This window comes from Pseudorasbora parva, chromosome 15 (assembly GCF_024679245.1).
Source record: "Pseudorasbora parva isolate DD20220531a chromosome 15, ASM2467924v1, whole genome shotgun sequence".
Lineage (NCBI taxonomy): Eukaryota > Metazoa > Chordata > Actinopteri > Cypriniformes > Gobionidae > Pseudorasbora > Pseudorasbora parva.
In genome coordinates, this window is record NC_090186.1 from 14195963 (window position 1) to 14212188 (window position 16226).

General features: G+C 42.2%; 1 protein-coding gene across 1 annotated transcript; it reads right to left on the minus strand.

Moving 5' to 3' along the window:
• Positions 1-273: 273 nt before the first annotated feature.
• LOC137041176 (flavin-containing monooxygenase 5-like) lies at positions 274-15272 on the minus strand. The gene is made up of 9 exons (XM_067417200.1): positions 15118-15272; positions 11910-12061; positions 11574-11762; positions 11298-11463; positions 9240-9382; positions 8938-9137; positions 8467-8822; positions 1002-1074; positions 274-890 (listed from the first exon to the last, which is right to left on the minus strand). Exons 2-9 carry the CDS (start codon positions 12039-12041, stop codon positions 464-466), a joined length of 1686 nt encoding a protein of 561 aa, XP_067273301.1. The 5' UTR covers positions 12042-12061; positions 15118-15272; the 3' UTR covers positions 274-463.
• Between the last annotated feature and the right edge of the window lie 954 nt (positions 15273-16226).

Below are 16226 nucleotides of genomic sequence, written 5' to 3' on the forward strand. Positions count from 1 at the left end.
ACAATTTTTTTTATTAATACCCCCCTTAACAGCAGATTGTGCACCATGCCTCAGCAAAGCTTCTTTGTTTATATCCACACAAACACTCCATCACACCCTGCATATATCTTGAAGAGACGGAGATTCATAGCCGATACTCTGGTCAATAACTCTGAATGGACTAGTTGCACGAGGCCCCATTTTTCTATTTCCTTTAAATAAGGTTGAAATATTGTGTTGGATCGCACCTCTACAAAGTGTGTGTGGACCTACATGCATGAAAATACTCAGTGCTTAGTGTAGCCTATGGAAATTATATTTGGGTTTTCTTCAACATTTTTCAACAAGCAGTTTAACAATAAAATTAAATGTCCATTGCACACAAACTGTTTCAAATGTTATGGCACTTTGCGATTCAGATTCAAGCATTTTGTATTAAGTAATGTCAAATATAACATGATAGCTATATATAGCCGAGAATCACTCATGTGGTCACAGACAATGGTACAAAACTCCTGATCTTGTCGAGGAGCGACGAAGGGTCTGCTATGAGTGTGTGCAGACTGGCCCTGCTGTAATACAGAGCAGACAGCAGCGCTACAACAGACACTGAGAATATGAGTGAATGAGAGGAGTGCTGGGACTGCGGCTCTGGTGCACAGCGTGTTTTTAGGGGCTCTGTGACTCGATCCCACTGAGTCAGGATGGCCTGCCGTGCACCTTCCCATTGGCCCGGTCCGTGCAAGCGAAACTGGTACGGGGTGCAGGGCCCAAAGATGATGTTCAGAGCCAGTCTTGGGTCTGTCAGGAGCAGCTTCAGGATAGAAGGACGGACACCCACTTGTTTAGCCAACTCATCCATGTAGGGAATGTAGTCCACCTGGATGGTGTGTCTCTGGGCAGCCACATACCTGCAAGACAGTATGATTAAGAGCCATCAAGATACACTAAAATTACATTTTAACTGTAGAAATGTAATAAATTCTGTGTTATATAGTCATGTGAGGTGAAGTGTGGAGAACCTTTGAGCCATTTCATTGTCCTTTGCTTTAATGTCTTTCATCATTGCACTCATTGAAGGCAGTTTGCACAGACCTAGGGAACATATCACAGTTTGTTATATATGAAAACAATGTGTACTAAATGTTCTGACTTGTATCAATTTTTTAAAAAGTCAAACTAAAATAATCATATCCATAAAAATATTTGAAGTACTATGTCATCATACTGTAACTTGCAAAACTTAAAACCAGTCCAAAAGGACCAAGACAACCAAAACAACAAAAGGCCATTGTCTAATAGTTTAAAGGTGTCATGAACTGGCTTTTTTATTTTTATACTGTTGTCTGAGGTCAACTATTGACGTTCTTGTGGTTTTTACATTAAAAAACATAATGACTAATAAGTAATAGGCTATTTTCTACACTGGTTTTGAGGCTGTCTTCTGAACGATGGGTTTTAATGGGAGTGCCGCACTGGAGACTTGGAAGTAAATGCCCACGGATAAGATTTGCATATTTAATGAGCTTAAGCTCCCCTGTCAGTTCACATGAGGGAGAGGACCGATTGTTTTGAAAGCGGCAACCGGAATGATTTTCTCGATCACAGAGCTCGTTAACGTCTTTATCAAACAAACACAATGATTTATTTCTCATCCACCTGCGAATGATTGGACTATTATTTTTAAGTTATACATAGCCCGCACGATCGGTCTATATACGCGTGAGTGTGGGAAGTCGAAAGAGACAACATCACAGATCAAGAACGGAATATTATGAGATTCATCGGCCTGCCGGGCTTTGCAAACCCTGGCCCATACGTTCTGAGCGTGCTAAATGTATGCTCTGTTAGACACGTACACATAAGCAAAACGATTCTTAACAATGCAGTACTATTACAAATAAAAACTGTATTACTCACGTAAGTGTGTTGCACCATTCCTGTCGGATCCAAATCCAGCATCGACCGGAGATTTGTTTACAAACGATTTCGCAGTGAACTGAAGTGAATGTCTTCCCCATGTGAGCTTGAACTTCTTTAAAAATAAAGTTTAACCACACATTCCGAAGGAAGCTTATGTAGCGACTGTGTTCTTCCACAAGGAAGTTGGATCCTCTGGAACTTAGAGGATATTCCTATATTGCCATGACCTTTTATATATCAAAAGCTCAAGGGAAAGTTGACTTCTCAATTCATCACCCCTTTAAATCTTTGTTTAAAGCTACACTGTGTGATATTTTTCCCCCATCTAGCAGTGAAAAGATATATGACCATCCAGTGAATATTAATTTCTGTTCCTCTCAATTCCGATTTAGTTTTAACTCCTACAGTGGCTGCTTTAGTCCAAGATTAAGATGGCTTCCAGTTCGACCTCATCCATGAGTGCCATCAAGTGTTAAAACGTGAAAGGCGAAGCTTGAATTCACGGGTATGTCCCTCTTTGGCTAATGTACTTTCAAGATGGAGGGGCAACATGGGGACCGGCATTCAAACCCCTCACCCGTATGTATTTTCAATATTATAAATTTACGAGAATACTTTATTACTTGAAAGAAGTAAATATACATTTATGATAGGGATGGGACGAAATATCGTTTGACAAAATATCGCGATACAAAACGTGACGAAACGCATCGAGGTCGAAAAAAATGGATCGCGAAATAAAGATAGATGGCACTGCTGCATGATTTGCGTAGTATATTAATAATTTAGTGTGTGTGTGTGTGTGTGTGTGTGTGTGTGTGTGTGTGTGTGTGTATGGGGCAGACATAACAAAACGCAGCGCGCATTTTCTGTTTGATCTGAGGCATAGCCCGTAGTTGGAAAAAAGTGAGACAAAGGATGTACCAGCAAACATTAATAGGAAAAGAAAATGGTTGACATTAGCATTAATATTCTAAACCAAAAATGCAGTTATTGCCTACATAAACTACCATATTTTCTGTTTAACTTTTATTAGACTCCAGAAAGAAAAGGGCGTTTTTTCTCTGAGCACATTCTCTGCAGTCTGAGCGCGATGCACTGCAGCTCACTCTCGCTCATGTCTGAGGTAACATTAAATCATTAACACCATCACCCCGCTTACAGTACACGTGTTTTATTGAACTAAATACTTTACAATCGGATAAAACGAATGCACAGGTTACTTTCCTGAACAAACGCGTTCCCGAGTCGTCCATGTTCTTCACACTGTCCACGTGAATCGCGGCCCAGTTCGGCGCGCACACGCAAAATACCGGCAGTTCAATAGGAAATGCGGATCTCTTAAAGGGGCCGCACTATATTCCTACTCGTGTAATATGGACCTCCTCAAGGTATGGTGTGGTTCTGGTTCGCTCACTGGTACACATTAACAATTTTTCATACGAACTTTGCCCTGTTCTGAATTAAACTGCCAGTGTAAAAACTCCCTTTATATTGTTAAAATGAGAGAAATCACTACTTACTCATTATTTTTAAGTTTAGGCTTAAGAGACATGAACAGTTTCTTAGATAAACATATCTATGACCTTTGATATGTCTAGTCTTCATGCTGTATTGATTATTAGTATGTATGGTATGTAAGTATGGTTTCAGTAATAATAAATGTACAGTTGCATAAAGCATGCATATTTGTCCATACCTATGTTGATTAGAGTATTAACTTAATTTAAGATACATTTACAATTGCTAAAAAGGTGCGATTAAATTGCGATTAATCACGAGTTAACTCATGACAATCATGCAGTTAATCGCGATTCAATATTTTAATCGATTGACATCCCTACAGTGCCCTCCACAATTATTGGCACCCCTGTTTAAAATGTGGTTGCGGACTTCTAAAAATTCTCCTTTTTTTAAAAAACATTATAGAACCAAAATGCAAAAAAACGTCTCAGGTTACGTATGTAACCATGGTTCCCTGAGAGGGAACGAGACGCTGCGTCGAAACGCTAGGGGACGCCTCTGCGTGCCATGTCATGAAGCACTTGTGTAATCAGTCCAATAGCGGGACGATACGTCACGGGCGGGTGACGTCATCGACCAGGAAGCTATAAAGCATGCCCGGACCAAACAGTCACTAGCTTCTGAAAAAGTCGAACAAATCGATCACAGGCATGCCGGGAGTATGGCATCTCGACGCAGCGTCTCGTTCCCTCTCAGGGAACCATGGTTACATACGTAACCTGAGACGTTCCCTATCTCGAGGGAACTTCGAGCTGCGTTGAAACGCTAGGGGACCTCAATACCCACGCCGCCAGAGTCCCAAATGTCTGTATGTGTGATTTAACCCAGAAACACCCGGGACCCCGGAGTAGAGGCTACGTCCAGATTGTAAAACCTCACAAATGTATGCGGAGAGGACCACCCAGCCGCATCACAAACCTCTGACAGTGAAACTCCCGAAATAAGAGCCATAGACGCAGCCATACTCCTAGTAGAGTGGGCGCAGACCCTCATAGGTGAAGGATGTCCGACCGACTCATAAGCGAGCGAAATAGCCACGACTATCCACTTGCTAAGCGTCTGCTTTGAAGCCGGTTTTCCCTTACTGGAGGACCCAAAACATACGAACAACTGTTCTGACTTTCGCCACAGGGCAGCTCTGTGGACATATGCATCTAGGGCCCTGACCGGACATAGCAGATTTAGCTTCTCTTGGTCTTGACTAGTGAACGGAGGCGGACAGAAAGCCTGCAGCATTACTGGTCCCGGCACGTTGGTCAGGACCTTGGGAACATATCCTTCCCTCGGGAAGAGAAAAGCTTTCACCACTCCTGGTGCAAATTCAAGGCAAGAAGGTGCTACTGATAGAGCCTGTAGGTCTCCTACTCTTTTCAGTGATGAAATCGCTTGGAGAAACACTGTTTTTAGTGTTAGGAACTTTTCTGACACTTCCTCTAACGGCTCGAAGGGAGCCAACATAAGGCCTTTCAGCACTATGGCCAGGTCCCAAGTCGGCACCCTGGAGCGTGCCGCAGGTCTGAGCCTCAAGCTACCACGGAGGAAACGCGTGACCCACGGGTGTCTCCCTAATGATGCGTTATCTAATGGATTATGATACGCAGATATCGCCGACACATACACTTTCAGAGTCGACGGGGATAACCCTGCGGAGAATTTTTCTTGCAAGAACTCGAGAACTGAACCGACTGGGCAGTTAACAGGGTCCAAAGTCTGGTGCGTACACTAGGCGACAAAAACTCTCCATTTGAGTGCGTAAAGTCTCCTTGTGGATGGTGCTCTGGAGTGCAACATGGTCTCTATCACCTCAGTCGATAGACCCGTGTTTATGAACTGGGCCCCCTCAGGGGCCAAGCCCACAGTTTCCACAGTTCCGGGCGCGGGTGCAGTACTGACCCCCCGGCCTGTGAAAGAAGATCCCTCCTGACTGGGATTTCCCAGGGAGGACCCTCTAGGAGAGACATGATGTCTGACAGCCATACTCGGCCCGGCCAGAACGGGGCTACCAATAAGAGCTGAACCCCGTCCCGGCGGACTCTCTCCAGCACTCCTGGGAGCAACGCCAGAGGGGGAAAGGCGTACAGACGCAGCCTCGGCCACGTCTGTACCATTGCGTCCAGCCCCAGTGGGGCTGGATGTGTGAGGGAAAAGAATGCTGGACAGTGTGTCGTCTCTCGAGACGCAAACAGATCCACCTTGGCTCGCCCAAAGCGGATCCACAGCTCCTCCACCACCTCGGGGTGGAGCCTCCATTCCCCTGGCACCACTCCCTGCCTCGACAGGGAGTCTGCCGCTACATTCAGGACCCCCGGGATGTACATCGCCCTGAGCGAGAGCATCTTGCCTTGGGCCCATATTAGAATGTGATGCGTGAGCTTCCACAACTGACGCGATCTCAATCCCCCCTGGTGATTTATATACGAGACCACCGAAGTGTTGTCTGACCGAACTAACACATGGCGGCCCCGTAGGTCTGGGAGGAAGTGTTTGAGTGCTTGAAACACAGCCATCAGCTCCAGCTGGTTTATGTGCCAGGAGAGCTGATGGCCCCTCCACAGACCTTGGGCCGAGCGGCCACTCATGACCGCTCCCCAGCCAGGTCGCTCCCCGACTCTCGAGGCTGGTCTCTGGATTTTCCTGTGTGGTCAGCCCGGTGTCCTGTAACGGATAACCGGCAGGTAGCAACCGAACTGACCGCCCAGGGGCCCTCCCGAGAGGGCGCGAACATCCCCAAGCCGCTACGTTTCCGGGCGGACATGGAGATATGCGTTCGCCGGGGACCGCCGCGCCCTGAAGCACCAATGGTGGCAGGGTTGGCAGACCGGCCCCCCGATGGCACCGGGAAAGAGCGGGCGCCTCGGCGAGCCGCACTTTCCCGGAGGGGACTGCCATCGGAAGCCCTGCGCTCTTGGCGTCAGGACTTCTTAGCCGAGGCCTTTCTAGCGATAAGGACGGTCCTCAGATCCGTCCTACCGCGGGAAGGTCCCGGCTGAGCGCGTCGCCCGGACCCCCGTTCTCTCTGCGGGGGGGCCCGAGCGGCCACGCTCTGCTTTTGCTGCGCTCGATGCGCTACGGAGGAGGACGTACTCGGCTGGGGCTGCCCCCGCCCGGCAGCCCCTGGGGGATATGTTTTTCGGGGGAGAAATTTTTGAAAGGCTGCAGCCTGCCTTCTGGCCTCTTGGTAACGGCCGACGACTGTTGTTACTGCGTCACCAAAGAGACCAGAAGGCGAGACGGGCGCGTCCAGTAGGAATTTTTTATCCCTCTCCTTTATGTCAGAGAGGTTTAACCATAAATGTCTCTCCGTGGCCACCAGGGCTGCCATAGAGTGGCCGATGGATCTGGCCGTCTCCCTGGTGGCACGAAGAGACAAATCTGCCGCCCGTCTAATTTCAGCTATCGTCTCTCTCCCCACTTCCTCAGTTTCCTCATTTATATCCCCCAATAAATCTGCCTGATATGCTTGCAGGACGGCCACCGTATGTAAACGAGTACGCCCTGCCCACCAGCGCTGATGTCGTTCTTACGGGCTTGGTGGGCAGCTGCGGGGCTTGCAGCGACGATGCTGACTCGGGGGAGAGATAGCTCGCGAGCGTCTCTTCCACCCGCGGCATCGCCGCATAACCATGAGCCTTCAACCCGTTTATGTTTGAATATTCAGATGTTGACGGGTTGAAAACTCTGGCTGACGCTGGTTTAGCCCAGGACCTCGACACCTCGGTGTGGAGGTCCGGGAAAAATGGCAAGCCCCGCTTAGGAGGTTGTGTATATGAGGGTAAGAATCTTTCATCTAGCCTGCTCTGATGTTGGCGTGTTTCATACTGCTCGGCCGGCCAGTCTAAACTCAATCTGGCAACGGCACGAGTCACAACCTCCATAAGCTCCTCCTGTGCGTGTGTGTGCAGTGGTGGAAGCAATTCGTCAGACATTTCTACTCTAACAACATCCAGTTCCTCGGAACTGGAATGCTGCGGCTGATCACGAGCCTCAGCACGAGCGGAAGAAACCGCAGAGCGTGCTTCCAACTCACGAACTGAGGCTTGAGATCCAGTGGGTAAGGGCAGAGATAGGGGATCACCCGTCTCTAACCCCGCCACTAGATCTAACTGCGATCCCCAAGACGCGAGCCTTCGCTGTGCCTCGGCAACAGCGGGACCCGCGCCCTGAGGACCACGAGCCAAAGCACTCTCCTCGAAGAGTGCCCGGCGTGATCTTAATGTACGCATTGGGAGACTCTCGCAATGCTCGCAGCCAACCCCCTCGAGAGCTGACTGGGCATGCTCGAGCCCCAAACACATTACACACAGGTCGTGTGTATCCCCACCCGTGATGTAATGAGGGCAGGGAGTGACACATCGCCTGAACTGACTAGACATTCTCTTTTCTTTTTCTTTGACACACACACAATAAATGGACATACAATATCACACAGAGCGCTTTGTGAAGACACAGAAGCTAGTGACTGTTTGGTCCGGGCATGCTTTATAGCTTCCTGGTCGATGACGTCACCCGCCCGTGACGTATCGTCCCGCTATTGGACTGATTACACAAGTGCTTCATGACATGGCACGCAGAGGCGTCCCCTAGCGTTTCGACGCAGCTCGAAGTTCCCTCGAGATAGGGAAAGAGAAAAATCCTACCTTTCGTTTAAGTACATTAGTTAGGTGGTAAAAACAAACAAAACAAAAGACGCAGATTTGAAAAAAAAAAAAAAAAACATTTGATATCGTATCGTATCGTAACCCAGGCATATCGAGGTGCATCGTATCGTGAGTTTAAGTGTATCGTCCCATCCCTAATTTATGAGCACATATATTTTTGAAAGAACTAAGTTTTTTTTAGCTAAGAATAAACAAAAAAAGTTACACAGTGCAGCTTTAATTAAGTGCCAGAGAGAAAACGTACAAATTTTTTGGGGGGATAGAAATCTTGCTTAATATTGTAAGTAGACCTTTGTTGTTCTGAATTGTATGAATATGAACATATATATATTAAGAACAGCTCTTAGTTTTCTGTGCAGAATGTCAGCATCATTTTTGATACCTTTAAAAACACGAGTGGCCCAGCGCGCTTGCATCTCAGAGATGGGCATAATGGCTCCCCGAGGCTGGATCAGACCAATAACGGCTAAAGTTGGGTGCTCTAGTGCTGGGGGATACATGTATTTGTACAGGGAAACCTTGTTATTTGAGACAGGAATTACATGTGAAGACAGGAAGGGGAATGAGAAAGTGTAGCCAGTGGCAAACACCACCAGATCAATGTCATCCTCAACCGTGCCATCCTCAAAAACCACACTTGAGCCACGAAACTCTTGCACATTCGGCTTGACTGAGACGGTACCAGAGAGGATCCGGTTTGGTAAATCATCATTGAGCATGGGATGTTGGCTGAAAACTCTGGGAAATAAACAAAATACATTGTATAGTACATTATGAAAAGGGTTAAGTGCAGTAGAGACACTTTTATGGACCAAAGTCATCAGAGTCTTGTTTCCTCCAGTGTTCAGAGTACCTGTGTGCAGGCTGCAGCCCATAGAGCTTGTGGTTGAAACGTTTATTGAGTTGTTTCTCACCCAAATTGTTGATAAATCCAACAGGCAACATTTGAATAACCCAACCGCGCATTCTCTTACTAAATATCATATCTGATGGAACACCCTTTTCTCCTACACGATTTAGTATCCAAGATCCCCTTCGGGTACTTAAATAAACCTGGAATTCAAGGAAGGTAAGTAAGATAAGTGGAATGCAGAGGCTTTAAATATTAATTATTCATATGCTATAATTATTTGTACTGATGTTGTGGTATATCACCTGTTTGGCCATTCTGCTCAGCTCTACAGCAATATCTCCTCCAGAGTTCCCAATGCCAATCACAACTACCCTCTTCCCTCGCCATTCTTCTGGGGTTTTGTATTCGCGGCTATGGAAGAATTTTCCCCTAAATGTTTCTATTCCTGAAGAGGGGATTAAAAAATTTAGCCACTATAATATAACAAGGAAATGCATCCGGAAAGTTTTCACAGCATTTTAGTTTTTCCACATTTTGTAATGTTACAGCTTTATTCCAAAATAGATTTAATTAATTATTTTCCTTAACATTCTACAAACAATACCCCATAATGACAGTGTGAAAAGTTTTTTGAAATCTTTGCAAATTGATGAAAAAAAAGTATTTATAGCCTTTGCTCAATACTTTGTTGAAGCACCTTTGGCGCCAATTTTAGTCTTTTTGAGTATAATGCTACATGCTTGGCACACCTATTTTTGAGTAGTTACTCTCATTCTTTTCTGCAGGACCTCACAATCTCAATCAGGTTCGATGGGGAGCGTCGGTGCACAACCATTTTCAGATCTCCCCAGTGATATTCAATCGGGCAAAGGTCTGGGCTCTGGCTGGGCCACTCAAGGAAATTCACAGAGATGTCCTGTAGCCACTCCTTCGTTATTTTGGCTGTGTGCTTAGGGATGTTGTCCTGTTGGAAGAAGAACCTTCACCCTAGTCTGAGGTCCAGAGCACTCTGGAGTAGATTTTCATCAAGGATGTCTCTGTACATTGCTACTTTCATCTTTGCCTCGATAATGACTACTCTCTCAGTTCTTACTGCTAAAAAACATCCCCACAGCATGATGCTGCCACCACAATGCCTCTCTGTAAGGATGATATTGGCCAGGGAATGAGCAGGGCCTGGTTTCCTTCACCAGCTCTGGGAAGAGTCCTCGTGGTGTCAAACTTACATTTATGGATGATGAGGACACTGTGCCCATTAGGATCTTCAATGGAGCAGATTTTTTTCTTTACCCTCACAGATCTGTTCCTTGATACAATCCTGTCTCAGAGGTCAATTCCTTAGACTTCATGGCTTGGTTTGTGCTCTGAGATGCACTGTTAACTGTGGGACTTTATATAGACAGGAGTGTGTCTTTCCAAATCATGTCCAATCAACTGAACTTACCACAGGTGGACTCCAATCAAGTTTTAGAAACATCTCAAGGATGATCAGCAGAAACAGGATGCACCTGAGCTCTATTTTGAGTGTCATTATGTTTTTTTATTTTTTAAGAATGTGCAAATTATTTTAAACAAACTTTTTTCATATTGTCATTATGGGTCATTGTTTGAAAAAATGTTGAGGAAAATAATGATTTTAATCAATTTTGGAATAAGGCTGTAACTTCAAATTGTGGAAAAAGTGAAATGCTGTGAACACACACACACACACACACACACACACACACACACACACACACACACACACACACACACACACACACACACACACACACACACGTTTATATATATATATATATATATATATATATATATATATATATATATATATATGTATATGTGTGTGTTATATATGTATATGTATATGTGTTATATATGCATATGTATATGTGTTATATATGTATATGTGTTATATATATTTATATGTGTTATATATATATATATATATATATATATATATATATATATATATACACACACATATAGATAGATAGATAGATAGATAGATAGATAGATAGATAGATAGATAGATAGATAGATAGATAGATAGATAGATATAATACATACAATATAATACAATATAGATAGATATATATGTAATATATATATATATATATATATATATATATTTGTGTGTGTATATATATATATGTGTGTGTGTGTATATATATATGTGTGTATATATATATATATATATATATATATATATATATATATATATATATATATATATATATATATATATATGTATATACTGTATATATATATTGACTCTTACACTTAAAGTACATCTAAAGGTTACTATGAGTGTCCTAGTTTGGCTTTTATTGACATTATTTTTGCTGCACTTTGCACTGCACCTGGAAAGTCCTTTAGAGGGAGATGAGGGTGACAGTGGTGACCGGTGCAGACCATCACAGCATCAAACACCTGCTTCTCCCTCCGGCCATCCTTGGATTCTATCTCTACATCCCACTGACCTGAGTGAGGGAAATCTGGCCTTGGTGTAACATGAAGGACTTTAGTCTAAGAAACACAAAATATGACTCATGGAGAATCTCTAAACCCTCAAAAACATAAGATAAACATGAGGTATATTTCTATAAAACTTCACATTCAAGCTTCTCAGGCCAGACCTGGAAACGGATGTGCCGTTTGAGCTTGAAGTGATCAGCGTACATCCGGAAGTAGTCCATGATGAGGGAGTGGTGCATGTAGTTTGGGAAGTGGGAAGGGATGGGGAAATCACTGAAACACATCATCTCCTTTGAAGTGTTGATAATCAATGAGTAGTAAATGCTAGCACGATCTGGATCTGGAGTTTCCTAAGATGGAAAGAGAAGAAGCAAACTGCATCAGTTTCTCTCAGCTTCTTGTTTATTGATGGTCTGCAATGAACCGTGCCTCAGGGTTCAGTGCTTGGCACCCTTCTTTTTTACTTTAGTGAGCCCTATCAAACAGATATATCTCACCTTAAACCTCCAAAGACCTCCAAGGTCATCGCTGGTCTCAAAACACACTGGCTCCAGGCCTTCATCCAGGCAGCATTTGATGCAGGTCAGCCCAGAGGTCCCTCCTCCGATCACAGCAACACGTTTAGCCATGATGATCCACAACTGTCAGACTTTAGGCAGATGGTAGAAAAAAAAGTAAAATAATATTTTACTACTACTACTACTACTACTACTACTACTACTACTACTACTACTACTACTAATAATAATAATAATATATCATCAGTTATGCCGTATGAACACACTTGTTGCTTGAAACCTAATGATTTCATTATCTTCTGATTTGTGGCATTTACCAAAGCATGAAACTATCCACCAGTGTTATTGCAATCACATCTCCAATTATTCATAGCATTATTCATAGCAAGGTATAAATGAGAAACATATTTTTGTCATGCTAGCTTTAACGTTATAGCCATAACGTTATTTATTATTATTTTTTTTTTTTACATAATTTTACATTTATTTATTATTTGTGAAATGTTTATATGTGAAGTAAGGCACTCAGGGAAGGGTTACCAAAAATACCAAAACTGTACTGTGTAATATTTTACAGAAGAGATTAGTGAATTTATGCACTCAGAGAATGGTTAACTGTGAAAAATGTCAGAAATCAGATTTGTTAAGTTGGGCAAGCAGGGGAAAGGTTAACTGATCAAAACTGTACTGCAAAATGTTATACAAATGAAAATAGTTAAGTTAAGGATTCAGAGAAGTATATATGTATATATATATATACAGTCTTGTTCAAAATAATAGCAGTACAATGTGACTAACCAGAATAATCAAGGTTTTTCGTATATTTTTTTATTGCTACGTGGCAAACAAGTTACCAGTAGGTTCAGTAGATTCTCAGAAAACAAATGAGACCCAGCATTCATGATATGCACGCTCTTAAGGCTGTGCAATTGGGCAATTAGTTGAATTAGTTGAAAGGGGTGTGTTCAAAAAAATAGCAGTGTGGCATTCAATCACTGAGGTCATCAATTTTGTGAAGAAACAGGTGTGAATCAGGTGGCCCCTATTTAAGGATGAAGCCAACACTTGTTGAACATGCATTTGAAAGCTGAGGAAAATGGGTCGTTCAAGACATTGTTCAGAAGAACAGCGTACTTTGATTAAAACGTTGATTAGAGAGGGGAAAACCTATAAAGAGGTGCAAAAAATGATAGGCTGTTCAGCTAAAATGATCTCCAATGCCTTAAAATGGAGAGCAAAACCAGAGAGACGTGGAAGAAAACGGAAGACAACCATCAAAATGGATAGAAGAATAACCAGAATGGCAAAGGCTCAGCCAATGATCACCTCCAGGATGATCAAAGACAGTCTGGAGTTACCTGTAAGTACTGTGACAGTTAGAAGACGTCTGTGTGAAGCTAATCTATTTTCAAGAATCCCCCGCAAAGTCCCTCTGTTAAAAAAAAGGCATGTGCAGAAGAGGTTACAATTTGCCAAAGAACACATCAACTGGCCTAAAGAGAAATGGAGGAACATTTTGTGGACTGATGAGAGTAAAATTGTTCTTTTTGGGTCCAAGGGCCACAGGCAGTTTGTGAGACGACCCCCAAACTCTGAATTCAAGCCACAGTACACAGTGAAGACAGTGAAGCATGGAGGTGCAAGCATCATGATATGGGCATGTTTCTCCTACTATGGTGTTGGGCCTATTTATCGCATACCAGGGATCATGGATCAGTTTGCATATGTTAAAATACTTGAAGAGGTCATGTTGCCCTATGCTGAAGAGGACATGCCCTTGAAACGGTTGTTTCAACAAGACAATGACCCAAAACACACTAGTAAACGGGCAAAGTCTTGGTTCCAAACCAACAAAATTAATGTTATGGAGTGGCCAGCCCAATCTCCAGACCTTAATCCAATTGAGAACTTGTGGGGTGATATCAAAAATGCTGTTTCTGAAGCAAAACCAAGAAATGTGAATGAATTGTGGAATGTTGTTAAAGAATCATGGAGTGGAATAACAGCTGAGAGGTGCCACAAGTTGGTTGACTCCATGCCACACAGATGTCAAGCAGTTTTAAAAAACTGTGGTCATACAACTAAATATTAGTTTAGTGATTCACAGGATTGCTAAATCCCAGAAAAAAAAAAATGTTTGTACAAAATAGTTTTGAGTTTGTACAGTCAAAGGTAGACACTGCTATTTTTTTGAACAAGAGCCTTAAGAGCGTGCATATCATGAATGCTGGGTCTCATTTGTTTTCTGACAATCTACTGAACCTACTGGTAACTTGTTTGCCACGTAGCAATAAAAAATATACTAAAAACCTTGATTATTCTGGTTAGTCACATTGTACTGCTATTATTTTGAACAAGGCTGTATATATATATATATATATATATATATATATATATATATATATATATATATATATATATATATATATATATATATATATATATTATAGGCTATCTATCTATCTATCTATCTATCTATCTATCTATCTATCTATCTAGATAGATAGATAGATAGATAGATAGATAGATCGATCGATAAAGCAAATCTTTATAAGAAAATGATACACACAGATTTTTTGCATTTACCATAGGAAACTATCCACCGGTGTTATAAAAACCAATAAAAGTTTGTGTTTACATAAAAATAATGTGTGTATATAATAATATATGTGTGTGTACTATGTTGTATATAAATACACACATGCATGTTAAAGCTGCTGTCCATAACTTTTTTTGTGTTCAAGATTAACAAAAATGATATAATGAGAATGTACAACATGAATCCATTTTCCAAACCGTGTTTTTGTCTTTCCCTGAATCATTATGGTACACTTATAATAAGTGTTTATATTGGGACTATTTCAGGCCAGACTGGTAGGTACTGCTGCGGAGGAGCACAGTCCCTGCGTGACACGCCACCGACATAAACGGAGAGAAGTAGCTCCGGCTACTAAATATTTCGTAAATATCCGAAATAAAAGTTCAAAATAAAAGTTTGTTGTACTATTGGGTGTACTGTTTGTTTCCAGTTGATTTCTTGAAAATATACAAAATAACACAAAGTGAAAAAATGTGGCATCAGGATTACGAAAACAACAATTAACATGCCTAAATACATAATACTAACATGAGTTGTTAATAAAATGTGGAACTTAACAGTTCCTGATGAATAGAATGAACACCATACCTGGCTGCATGCAAATCCTTCCCAGCTAACACGAAGTACAAGTTTGACTAGAGCTAGAGCTCACCCTGCCCTTTTTGCCCTTACAGTCAAAGTACCCTTTTTGTGTTTTTTGTTTTTTTATTGCAGTAAATCGATGCTATTGGCCACTCATTATCTCTGTATGTCAGTTTCACAAATATTTAGCTAATGGAAGGTATTAAAAGAGCTTGTGACTATCTTGTTGGACCCTTAAACTGTCAAAGTAACTCCACCCCCTCTGACTGAATGAACTGAAGTTCTGCAGCAGCTACACAGCAGTCTTACAAGGGTAAATAAAGATATTGTTGTTTGAATAAGAACAGTGTTTTTTTATGCAAGAAACATTATGCATATAAAGGCTTATATTTTATGTAATTAAGGTCTGAGACGTCACGTGGGACTGGAGAGAGAGAGAGGACGAAACTATAAAACTGAACGAAACATTTTCAGAAACTATCAAAAATATGCTATTACAAAAGAAGAAAAACACATTGAAAATGAAAAAAATGAACTTAGTCGCACAAATGTAACAGGATATTCAGTATGCTTCATTCTTCGTTAATGTTTTTCAAAGATTCGTTTTCGCAAATCGTGGATTGTGAATGCATTGCCAAAGATTTCGCTTACATTTCTCAGTTTTTCGTTTGCTGTTTTGACACAAACCTCTTGTGGGGGCAGGCTTAACAGTGATCTACTCTGATTGGATAAAGAGCTTTTGATTGACAGGTGTTCTCTGACCTGAGCATATTGGAATGATCTCGTGGTGCTTTGTATTAGTCCGTAAATATGAGCTTTCAGGAGAGACATGGGCTGTGTCCGAAACCTGTAAAATGCTTCGGAGGACACATTTGAAGGCAGGAAGGCATCAAGCCACGTCCGAATCTAATGTTTGCTTCCCTTCCTGCCTCCTGAGATACCTTTATCTGATCCATTTTTGAAGGCAGCATGCATGTGTCCTTTGCTGCCTTTGATATCCCACAATCATGTGCTTTCCATTCAGTGACAGTTGAGCTGGGAAAAAAAAGATGGCATCCAGAAGTTGTGTTTGCTGGTCAGTTTGTGTGTAAATGTATGTTTTTTTACAAACATAT